Source organism: Ambystoma mexicanum, chromosome 4p, assembly GCF_040938575.1.
Source record: "Ambystoma mexicanum isolate Mex_15411 chromosome 4p, UKY_AmexF1_1, whole genome shotgun sequence".
In the NCBI taxonomy this organism is placed as follows: Eukaryota; Metazoa; Chordata; class Amphibia; order Caudata; family Ambystomatidae; genus Ambystoma; species Ambystoma mexicanum.
Window position 1 is genome coordinate 970,016,802 of NC_090927.1, and position 12,330 is coordinate 970,029,131.

At 43.0% G+C, this 12,330-nt stretch overlaps 1 protein-coding gene across 1 annotated transcript in view; it reads right to left on the reverse strand.

Annotated features, from left to right (window-relative positions):
• Positions 1-561: 561 nt before the first annotated feature.
• Positions 562-12,330, reverse strand: part of CEP57L1 (centrosomal protein 57 like 1) — a 391,785-nt gene continuing 380,016 nt past the window's right edge. Inside the window, exons 10-11 of the mRNA XM_069606543.1 lie at positions 9,285-9,429; positions 562-956 (exon numbers count right to left, since the gene is read on the reverse strand). Of these exons, the coding sequence (XP_069462644.1) occupies positions 738-956; positions 9,285-9,429 (364 nt within the window). The 3' untranslated portion in view covers positions 562-737. The remainder of the gene's footprint in view (positions 957-9,284; positions 9,430-12,330) is intronic.

Sequence of the window (12,330 nt, forward strand, 5' to 3'; positions counted from 1 at the left end):
GCCGAGATGGGCCGGGTTACGGCCGCATGCTGTGCCCCACGCAGAAAGAGAGGAAGGACTAACATTTTTGCAAAATTTTGATGCTTTTTCAAAGTGCTCCGGTTCCGTCCCACAGGACGGAGGAATGTCCCATAATTATGGAGGAAAGGGGACGGGACGTAGGAGTATAGTGTTTACGCTCCAATAACTACGGGCTGCACCATAGTTACTAGGTATTGTCTGGAGGGCTGTGAAGCACCATGAGGCATGTATGGATCTGCACCGGGAAAAATGAAAGCTAAATTGACTAAGGCACATTTATACAAAATTCAAAAATTTGAGCTATAATACAAACATTGCAATCTATCTTCATTCAAATGATCATATATTTATCTTGTTCTGAGAGAGATTGGACAATCTCATTGAGAATGAGCATGTTTCACAGAAGGTTAAACATTGTAAGTCCACGTGTAGTGGTACAATGTACAGATTACATATTGTCTGTTGATGTTACCAAGTAACTGAATAAAACGTTGCAATCATTTACGCTTAAAACATCACAATTTTGAGATGGCACAAACCTAGGTTTCGTCATAGGTTTTATTAAAAATACATTACAAAGCATAATTAAACAATTTAATTTAAAGATGTAACAAACAATTTAAATAGGGTACATGTGAAATACAAAATAAAAAAGCACGCAAGCATCCAATTAAAATCATATTCTTAAAGTGCTTAACAGATGCAGATTTCCAGATTCATTTCTCCCACATAATGTCCTCTTTCTTCAATGTCATTTGAAGTTTTTTGACATTTTTTAGCAACTGAAGGGAACTTGGGCCCTCGACTGCAGATCTACCATCAACAACTTCTCTTCCTTTTAGAGTAACAGAAGGTTTAGTTCCATTTTGTCGCTCTGTCTTTTGTTTTGCCAGACTCCTCTTTGCTTTCTCAGCTCGCAATTTTAATTTCTTGACCTTAAAAGAATAAAAAAGTATCAGTACATTGTGCTAATTAAATGTTTCTCGATGTTTAGGTCTCTACACCGCTTTAGCTCTCCCGCAGACCTATTGCACACATTTTGTTTGGGCCCATCATCTATTGGTAAGTGGAATTTTGGCGCATGATAGTTATGGAATTAAATTACATCCAATTTAACAGCTAAAGTATGAAGAGTTGGGATTGAAACAGTTGAACGAAGGTTGCAAACATGTCAGAAGTAAGCGTTGTCCTGATGGCTGCACTGAAAAAGAAATACAATGCTGGTGAATGATTTGCGCCCGTCAGCCCTAAACATTTTGGGGTGCTGCAAGGGTGCTTTGAATGAGTATTCTATGTAGTGTCAGATGGGGGCTGAGCCGAGTTGGGTGGCCGGCAGGTGTCCTTGTCCCGACTAATTCTGAAACTTAAGGAATAAAGCCATTTAAACGCACACCACTGCCTCGACTTCATTAAGTGCTGGCATAACACTTAACTTGCTAAACTATTTTACTAGTTTATGAAGCAAAGAGGAAAAAAGTTCAGACACCAGCAAGGAATTTGAAAAATGAAGGGGAAAAAAGTGAGCTTGGAGAAAGGTGGGGAAAAAAAATTGAAAAACATTAAACAGAGAAGCAGCATTGATTGAGTGATTGTAGGGTGACGAAGACAGGATCTGAAAAGGCATAGATGCCCTGTGCATGCCACAACCACAGCAGTCCCATTGCGGATTCTAGTTTAGGATCAGGCACAAGCGTAAACAGCAATGTGCTTCAATTGGAGTGTTCGCAAACAAGCAACCACATCTCACAAATGGTTCCAATTTATAAACACACTATAAACCACACTTTCAGTTGCTTGCTGTATTTTATTTTTTGTTTTCAAATCTGAATTTTCTGCATGTCCAGTGCACATAGTAGAACTCGTTTGCCACAGAGTTTGGATTGCGGTTGTTTTTTAACCACCATCTACCTTGTGCAGATATGTAGGATTTGGCTCAAAGGGTTTACTACACCCAGCATTGTCACAAATGAAAGTTAGAAATAACAAAAAAGAAGGATGATATTCTTAGATAAATACATATATGGCAGTGTTTTGGCCATGTCCCCAGCCACTCTGCAGTAATGCTGCACAGGCATTGATTGCCCCCATCACAACAGGACATGCAATTTGCTCGTTTATGCCGTTATACATATTCAACACGTTTTTTTGGAAGCGGTCAGAAGTTGAATTCCAGCATCAGCGCTGTCTTATGGATTTCATTAACTTGATTTTTTTTAATAGGCTGTGGAGGTTTTACAAATGGTTTCCTGGGTGAACATATACGCCTTTTTATTACATCTGTACATTATCAACTATCATCACCCTTAAGTGATAACAAGACATGCATCAGTGCTAAACCACAGCGTGGTCCAAGGAATTAAACCTTTTTGTTAGTGATTTTTTAGATGGCACCGTTAATGCGCACACAAAGTAATTCAGAATCGGGATTTTTTGACAATTAATGAACTAACTCTCTGAAGAATGGTACTGCCCCCAAAACAATATATGTGAGGACTTGCACCTGGCGTAGATAACGATTGTGGAATTAATGGTATGCTCAGTCTCCTTTATTTTTACCTCCAAGTGTGCTGCCACTTATAACAAGTAATCTAGGGAGGGTTGCAATTTATCACCCTTCTTTTTTTGTTGTGTTGCCTAGCACATTACCAAGCTTCTCACCACACAGAGCAGGTGGGCTGTGGGCTTTTATTTTGCCCATTGTCCAGTTAGACAAATCCCTCGGTGCCTCTTAGAGCCTCTAGCCCTCAGCCCGAAGTCAAACTGCTTGGGGGTCAGGAAGCGCTATAAAATAAAAATGGTTTAAAATACCTTAAAGTTCCTGTCCTCCCTCAAAGCTCTGGCTCAAGTCCAAAACCACTCCTCTTCCGCACCACTGGTCAGATGAGAAGGGAAGAGCGGGCGTTAGGGAAAATTCTCAGAAATGTGCTAATTCCCTCCACTTTAGAGATCCCCAGCAACCTTGCTTTATTTTGAGTACTTGATTCTTTAACCTGGAGAGAGGGAGTCCCTTTTCCCCACTCTCTCATGTATTTTAATGTGATTTTGAACACTGTTTCTTTTGGTTGTGCAGTCTGACAAATTACATAGGCATTTTTACATTGCGTCACACAGCACCTTCAGTGCAGTGACACAGGGAAGTCTTTCAGATTTCCCAAAGGTTTAAATACCTTCTCTTGGATAAACTTCCGTTTCCCAGAGCAGTAAAGTGAAATTGACTACTTACATTTGTAACTTTCTAGACCCAGCACACACCATCTTACAATAGGGTGCTGGAGGGGTTACTAAGTATCCCCTTTGTCTAGCTTCTCATGTAAGATTTATGTTACCCTTTTCTTACTGAATGGCTGGTGGTTTAGTTTAAACTACTGTGGTGTGCCTTTACCACGGGCTGCGTTCACAGCTGCAGTAAAGCACCCAGCGGTGCCATTTTTGTCAAAATGGCCCCGGTCTTCTTTTTTCGCCATTTTTTTGTGGAAAGGTCCTTCTTGAGATTTACTCTGCGCGCCAAACCATTTTTGGTCCCATTGTTCACTTTGCCTTTGGGGGATTCACGAGTGAAGCCCGCCTCTGGCTCCAGGGTGTCTGGGGTGGGCAGGAAGTGAGGGAGGTGCCAAAAACTCCATGTGCTTAGTCTCCTAGGAGACCCAAATGCACTCGGATGATTGGCCGGCTGACTGTCCGGCAAAGACAGCCACCCTGCTGTGTGACTGACAGCTATGCTGGAATGAATGGGAGAAACCTGAATAAAAGGGGAGGCTTTTGGCTTGGAAGGTAGAGTCAACCACTGGACGAAGGAACCGAAGAAGAATTCCTGGGACCGCTGGTTTGCCCGGTGAAGCCCTGCTGCTGTGCTGAAACTCTCATATCGACAAAGAAGGACAACTTCTCCCCTTGAGTTGGTGGGAGCAATCAAGTCCAAAGTAGGCTACCTCTACATTCTCTCTGAGCTGGTTGCATTTCCACAGAGTTGCTGCTGGAAACCGAAACACCAGGGAGAGGAACACCAGATTGCGTGCATTGCTTTTAAGTTGCCCAAAAGCTCCAGAAAGATCCTCCGGACTCCCAGAAAGCAGGACTGACCGAGCCTGAGGCCCCCTCAACAGAGTGTGGGACCTCAGAAGCAAGGAAAGTCCATCTCAACAGCCAGACACCACAGTGTTGCTATTTGCGATAGTCCTGAGGAGCCTAAACACTGAAGTGCCACTTGTTGGAAAGATTGCCGGTTGCGAGCGTTAACCGTCCCTTTGCAAAGCAGGAGTCCCCAGAAGTCCTCCCTCTTGTCCCCACGACTGAGGCCCAGGAACAGAGATCTGCAGAGCTGCACAGGAACAGGAGTCATCTGCTGCACTTTCTTCCATACAAAAGGTACTGTAAAGTTTGAGAGAACTTGCCTCATTGTAGAGTTGCTTGCACCTTCTACTACTCGCAAGTCTAAACAGCTTGTGGCCCTACATTTGATTCTTCTTTTCTTCAAAGGCTTCTAAAACATTGTGCAAAGACTTTTCTACTTACCTACCAGAAGGGTTTCATCCTATATAAGACTTTTGCCTATTGACTTTGGCTTAACCTATACTGAATGACTCTGCTTAGGGGATCCAAAAGTATTTGCTGGCTTAAGAATAATTGTGGTCTCTTGTGTGTTCTAATAACCTTTTCTTTTTAGCAACTTCTAAAAGTGTTCTAAATGTAAACCGTAAGATATGAATGTCCCCAGCATCCTAGCTATTGAAGTCACCTGAGGGTGTAGGTTGTGACTGTGGGCCATCTCAAAAGGGTCTTTACTGATTTAGAAACTAAGTGTACAGTTTTGATGTGTATTTGTGTGTTACTTTTACATTGCTCTCTTATTCTAACTGACTGAAATTAATAATTGTTTATTCAAGAAACCATGTGTGGTGTTTATTTGAATAGTCACTGTGAATCTGTGTAACTCCCCTACAGCTCACATTGACCCCTCTTGAGATAAGCCTGGCTGCTCAGCCACTCTACCAAACTGTGTGGTACAGACATATACCAAAGGTTGGGTTCCTATTACCTATAGATCAGGGTTGCTGTAGTGCACCCAAAGGGTACTGCATACAATCTTGCCTAACAGTGGGCAACAGCACAAATTAACAGGAATGGAAAGGATGGCGCCGCAGTGCACGTAGGGCGGGGGAGCAAGAATGAATCCCACATATGCTGTAATGACGGCTGGGCAGCTGCTCAGTCGGTCCAGCAAGTCCCACAAAGCTTTCAGCAAACCTAGGGGGGGGCGGCAATAGTGCGGGAACAGCAAGACAACAGCCTGCCCTGCCATCCTGTTTTCCTCCATGCATAATCTTGGCATGGTTCTGGACAGGTTTACTTCTCATCTATGTTTATGTTAAAGGATATTTGTACCGTGCACTATCACCACAGGGGTGGTCCCCTGGCGGCTCTGAAAGAGGGGAGGGGGGGGGGGTGAGTTAGTGGGAATGAGCTGGAAAAGTGCAAGATAGCAGTGAGGATATACTTTCACTGGCTCAATGAATCTTCCCCTACCACGTTCCCCACTGTTCTGCTCCTGGTCCTTTTCCGTTTTCTTTATATACCCGCCCCTTTTAAGGCTATTATCTCCTGATTTGGAGTCTATTACTTTTATGATAATTATTCTCAGGATCTCTGTCCCTTTCTTCTGAAATCCATTCTAATCAGTCTGCTAGTCTCCTCAATTTCTTCACCTTAAACTCTCAAAACCAATGCGAGTTTCTTTCCTGCTTCCACTGCCGCCGCCCCATCATCATCTTTCCCACTCCCTTCTATTACTCCCTCTCCCACAGCCCGTAAACTGGGTGTTATATTCAACTCCTCTCTCTCTCCCCTGCTTCCAAATATCTTCTATTTCTCAATCAAGTTGGCACCACCTGTACAATATACGGAAGGCTTGCCCATTTCCTAACACTCATGCTACTAAATTACTACTCTGCCTTGGTCTTTTCCCACTTATCCTATTCTATCCTCTTTTGCCTCCCTGCCTACAAACCTGGCCCTATCTTCACAATATATACCTCTTCTATTTGTCTAATTTTCTCTCTCTATCCCCTGTGAATCAATGCACCCTGCTCCCTCTACACTACACTGGCTTTTCCTTTGTCTGGTTTATGGTTTCATGTACGTTGTATAGTTTTTAAATGTCGGAACCACCTTGTCCCCTCATCTTTGTTTTAGTTTCATTCTACTTCCACGCTCGCTCTCTTCTGTCTCAATTCTTTCCATCTCTCCCCAGTCCTCCATGCACACCCCCTCGCTTTCGATCTTTCCGTCTGCATGCTCCAAAATTCTGAATACTCTTCCTTTTTCAATTCGCTCCATCTCCTCCCTATCTCAGTTCAAAAAGAACAAACACTACCTTCCATCTTTCTGACTTTTCAAAAGGATATTGCATTTTCCATTACTGTAACGTTATTGTTTTGTCCAACGCTTTGGTTTAAGGCACTTTATAAAATCAAATAAAATCAAACACATAAGAGGGCGGGATTCTCCACTGCTTTCTGGGTCTTTCCGTATCGATATAGATGTATAGCGAACACGCAGGTATCACTGGCTGCTCCTTATTCAAATAGTGGTGCTTTCAGGCTTGGCCACCCTTTTCCAGTCCTCCTGTACATTCTCTAATATGGGCCACTATTTCTTCGGTCAAACTGTCCTAATTCCACCTTGCAGTGTTATTCATCTTGCATCACAATTCCTTTCCTTATCTGCTGGCCTGATAATTCTACCTAGATTAATTGTTGGATAAGTAATATTTCTACACATGAACAGAAAGCTAACAAAAAGCTTTGCTAAAAAAAAAAAAAAATCCTTGAAGGACTATCTGCTCAAGTGTATAGTCTAGTGTTCCTGTATTGGAATTTGTTTGTCATAAGGTTGATTACGGTCCCAAGCTTGATGCATACACGTCACTGGATTACACCATCCTCTAAAACATTTTTTAAGTATTTTCGTGGAGAACTGGGCATGTTACAGCCAAACAAGTATGCTCTTTGTTGGCATAACTGTCAAGCCTTTCTCCAGAACTTTTTGATCCACCAAGATGAGCTAGATGGTAAAACAAAACAATAATGGTTTGTTTGTCAGCGTTGTCACCCTTACATCATTCACTCTGCTAACTCGATTTAAATATCTCAATCTTATGAACCATGACATGAGCAGGGGGGCAGTCCTTGCACAAAAAAGATGTGCTCAAGCAGATACTAAAACCTACAATCCCAATAAAGACAATGGCAGAAATTCATTGACAACTAATTTTTTATATGGACAAAAGGCAAAGAGTTTCAATGCATTAGAGTGAACGACTAATAGTGAAGATATTGACAGCCTTCATAAGTCATGTGGATAGGGTGAAAATGTGTTTCTTGGATATTTGGAAGTTGTCAAATTAGTTGTCCCACACTTAGAAACCTCTGGCTATTAAGTGCGTTATAAATAACCCATCATATCATATCATACCTCTATTTACAAAACTAACTGACTTCAAGATGCTACTTCAGAGTAAAAGTGTCTACCCGAAAACATTTATGCAAACCCTCAGATAATAAATGGCAATATCTGGGATGTACCAACGGATGATTCTGAGATGCATGCAGAGACATTAACTAAGAATCGAAGAGGATAACCTGTCCGTCTGTGGCTACACAGAGTAAACCGAAATGGTACAAATCAATGGAAGATATTTTAGATTGAAGAGTTAACTGCCATTTGAAAGCAGTGATTTACACAAACTAATCTGGCGGGGTAACCTACTCTACAGAGGGAAAAATTATGGACGGCTTAAAATCAGAATGGCACGAGCACCGCTCATGTATAAGAAGAACAGCACCAAATGCCCCACAGGGTGATCAGTTTGTAATTGAAAGACACAAGGACATGGAATATTCCTTGTGTGCATCAGAAGAAGTGTGATTACAATGAGGGGTGGGCATTTAGACAGTTTACTGAGAGGAAACGGGTCCTAACATTCCATTGATTGGCAATGGTGGGCATTACACAATAGGTGAGGAAATCCCTACGATGGGAGAGGATTACATTTAGCGTGTAGGGCCATCCAAATGATTACACCATCCATCCTCCATGAATTCGGAGTCAGTTTAGATTGAAATTTCCCATATCTTAATCCATAAGCATAGTATTGTGGATATCATGCATTAGACAGATATTCAGATTCTACTAAGTTCAGGCACTGAAAAACTGTCAGAAGTTCTAATGTGCTTTAAAAATCCAAGAATGGGGTTACTGAATCATAACACACTGGAGTCCAAGATGGAGAATGCATACAAAAAAAGGTTTGAGAAAGTAGCCATAATGGTTTTGAAATGATGGTTTGTTAGATGTAGTAAACATGCTGTTGCAGTTAGCAAAAACGAAAGGAAGCAGTTACTATAACGGAATGGGTGGTCCAATTATATATAGCGTTATATATAATAGCTAGAAAGGACTGTCAGGTCATGTTTTGTTGAAGTGAAGGTTTGGTGAATGCAAAGAACACAGGACAGTCTTTTCCACAAATATCTGCTTTTTAGATCAATTAGGGTGAAGGTTGACAGGTTTGTTGTGAGGATTGAAAGATGGGAGTAATTTGGTGATCCAAGTATACTAGGAGAGTAATGGTAGGTAATACAAAACCACACCAAAAGGGTAGTTTTATTAGATTTGTTTTTGGCACGTTTGAGAAGCATCATCTTTTACATAGCTCTACTAATGTAGCCAAAACCTTATGTACATATGTAAACTCTGCGAATATAGTGTACATGTTGCAAGAATAATATTTAGATTGTAAATCAGTTTTCAAGGGGATGAATATGCCTGTCCACAAGCTCTGGATGAAGGGTTTCTGTACAATATCCTATGGTACCAACCATAATAGCATGGTGGTTACAATGTTGGACGTGATTAAGAAGAACACTCATTCTAGAGTTACACAAATATTGGACAGTATACATATTTCTGGAGATCATTTTGTATATAATAAACATTTGTGAAATTCACATATATTAGAATCCAAGTTGATGCAATGGTGAATCTAGTTAAATTTCTGCTTCAGAGAGTTTTTACAGTACTACTTTGCAAACATTCATTGATAAAGGTTGAAAGTCAGTTAGCTACAATGAGGCTTGAGTATTAAGGAAAGACTATGGATGCCTTTTGAAGGCGATTATTTGCACTTTATAGGTTATCGCCGTACCAAAACACCTGTGTCAATATCGTTATATTAAACTTTAGATAAGTTCACCAGCAATTCTTACACTTGCTTGATGTTTTTTCAACTTCAAAATTTGTTCGCCTTTAGATTCCATTTGCTTTATAAGGCAATCCATTTCACGTTCAAGGTCCTCACGAAGGTCTGTATTTTCAGTATCCTGTATCAGTTTCAGAAGTTCATGATGCTCCCTGCATAACAAACAGTAAGTGCAAGTGTTAAAAGAAAAACAAAAATAATATTAATGAACATTGGCAGCAGAGCATAAGAAAACAATATAAGCGGTAAGTATTGAAACCATACATGGCGCGCCAAGGTTCTCAGACTACAGGAGGTGTGCGGGTAGAGCAAGGGTGAAAGTAGGCAAAGTTATCCAGCTTCCATTAGGACACACGAGTGTTCCGAATTCAGTCCTTAATCCCCCCCACTTTCCCCATATTTTCTGGAATTTCAGAGGACAACCCCTTGCAGTGTAAATCAGTCATTCCATCTGCTCACTTCATTGGACCATCAGTCTATGCACAGTTTATCTGCCCTAGGTGGCGGCGGTTAGTCTCTTTCCTGCCCCAAACGCCACCTTTAGGAATGCTTTTTCATATTTGGTGAAGTCTGTTTCTCCCCACACCCTCAGCAGTATCAGATTTAGGACCCTTGGTACTGGGGATCCCATTATCTCAGAAAGTCTAATGATGCACGCCGCCCAGAACGCCTGTAATACTCTGCACTCCCAAAACATGTGGAAAAAGGTGCCCTGTGCTCTTTTACATCAGAGACATTCCCCACCATCGGCCTGCCCCATTTAGCCGCCATTGTTCTGGAGTAGTATGACCTGTGTAATATTCAGAATTGTATCAATCTCAACTTGGCATCAATACCTATTTCTAAGGGAAACATCAAAGCCTCCACCGATTCTTCCGCCTCCAACGTGCCCTGGCCATTTCCACATTTTTCTTTCAGTTTTGTAAGTTCCTTAGAGCCAAAGGAGTTGAGCGCCTGATAGAGAGTGGAGGTGACTTTAGAAGGAATGCGGTCTGGGAGAACATTTGTTTCTAGAGGGGAGCAGGCGGTACGTCCGCAAGGTTCAGAAATTGGGTGTTGATGGCATGCGCGAGCTGTGTGCATCTAAAGCCGTCCATAGGTTGCAGCCCATACTTCCTTCTCAGGGTTTCGAAGTCTGCCATTCGCCCCTCTTGAATGATATCTGCCAGTGTGCATAGATCCCCCCCCCCCCCCACCCCTCACGGGTTCCGAAGTATCCCATTCGCTGTATCTCGGGGAGGTATGTGTTGTGCCACAAGGGCTGGATCAGTGTTGGTCTAATGAAAGCCATTCATTAACTGCCCCCATCTGTGCGGCCCAGTAGTAGATGCAAATATTCGGTAATCCTATACCAACCTCCCATACTGAGCGTTGGAGTTCTGAGCGTGATGCAGAGTTGGTTCCCACCCCAGAGCAGTGTTCGTAGAGTCTTGTCAATGGCTACAAAGGTTTCGACTGGGATGGGGAGAGGGGTGTTCTGGAGGACAGAGGAGTCTTGGGAGCGTCATCATTTTACGCAATGCCGCCCTCCCCAATAGCAAAAGAGACTGCCAGTGTGGAACGTCATTCATGAATCTGTCCACCACCGGTTGTAGGTTAAGTAAGGAAATCATCCAGCGCTGAGCTGACCCGTATGTCCAGGTAGGTGAAGCCCAATACTGAAACATGGTATGGACAAGGTTCGGGGGAATCGCTGTGTCACCCTCCTGAATAGGGAAGTATATTGTTTGTGCATTCACGCAGAGTCCCCCAAAGTGTTGATATTCCACGAGGATCTGGGACACGATTGGGCAGGTGACCGTTGGGTAGCCAAGGTATATAAGGAGGTCATCTGCATAAAGCGAGACTATCTTCTCCATTCGGCCAGGTGAACCCGGCCCAGTGTTCATCTGTTCTTAGACTGATTGCTAGAGGCTCGATTGCGAGGAGGACAGTAGGGGTGAGAAGGGGCAGCCTTGTCTAGTTCCACTACCCAGCAGGAACATCTTGGATGATCTCCTGTTACAAATGCTTCGGGAAAAGAGCATAGAGGAGCACAACCCATGACAAAGCCCAGCCCAAACCCCATCCGCCTCATGATCTCCCACAGAGCGACCCACACTACCGAACCAAAGGCCTTCTCATGCCGATCGCAAGGAGGGCCAACGGGTCTGGGATCTCAGATGTTCGGTCTAGGGCGATCTGGACCCTGCGTTGGTTCATCCGCGTGGATTTGCCTGGCGTGAATCCACACTGGTCTGGGTGGACTAAAGATTTGATTACCCCGAGCATTCTGTTAGCTAGTACTCGGGCCAGGATTTTTGCTTCCCCATTTATTAACGATAAAAAGACGGGATAGCTTTACTCAGAGCTGGTCCGGTCGGCGACTCTAAATACCAATTTAAGTTGTAGCATCCAGAATTGAATTTATGTGTTCCAATTAAACACTGGTGTCACGTCTCACTGCAGTAGGCGTACAAAGCCAAAGTCCGCCAGATTCAACAGAAAAAGAAATGAGAGCGGGAGAACTGCGCCAGTAGTTTTACATTTTCAAAATTTAATAATGATTTAGTAGGATATTATGCCCCTTGAGATGAAACGTGTTTCGGCTGGTGTTTGGCCTTTTTCAAATCATGGCAGTCACATGTCTGAATGTTTTCGAGAGGAAAGGAGCCAACGCGTGAGACTGTTTAGATCTTCTTACGGGACTAATGGGATCAGACCCTTTAATGCACTACAAGAATTTCATATGAAACTTTCAGACATGTGACTTTGCCCTGATTTAAAAAAGGCCAAACTCGTCCGAAACACGTGCCATTTATTAACGATACGGGCCTATAAGAGGCGCAGCGCTCGGGGGTTTCCCGGGTTTGGGAATTACCACAATGCATGTCCTCCGGAGGTCCAAGGGGACCACGCCCAGCTCCCTGCTGTAGAAGAACATGCGGTGCATGTGCCCAGTCGGGTGTTCCGCTCAACCGTTTCCATTATCTCCACTGGAAATCCGTTCGGGCCAGGAGTCTTCCCCGATTGGAGTTGCCTCAATGCTTCCCAAACTACTTCTTCGGTGATCT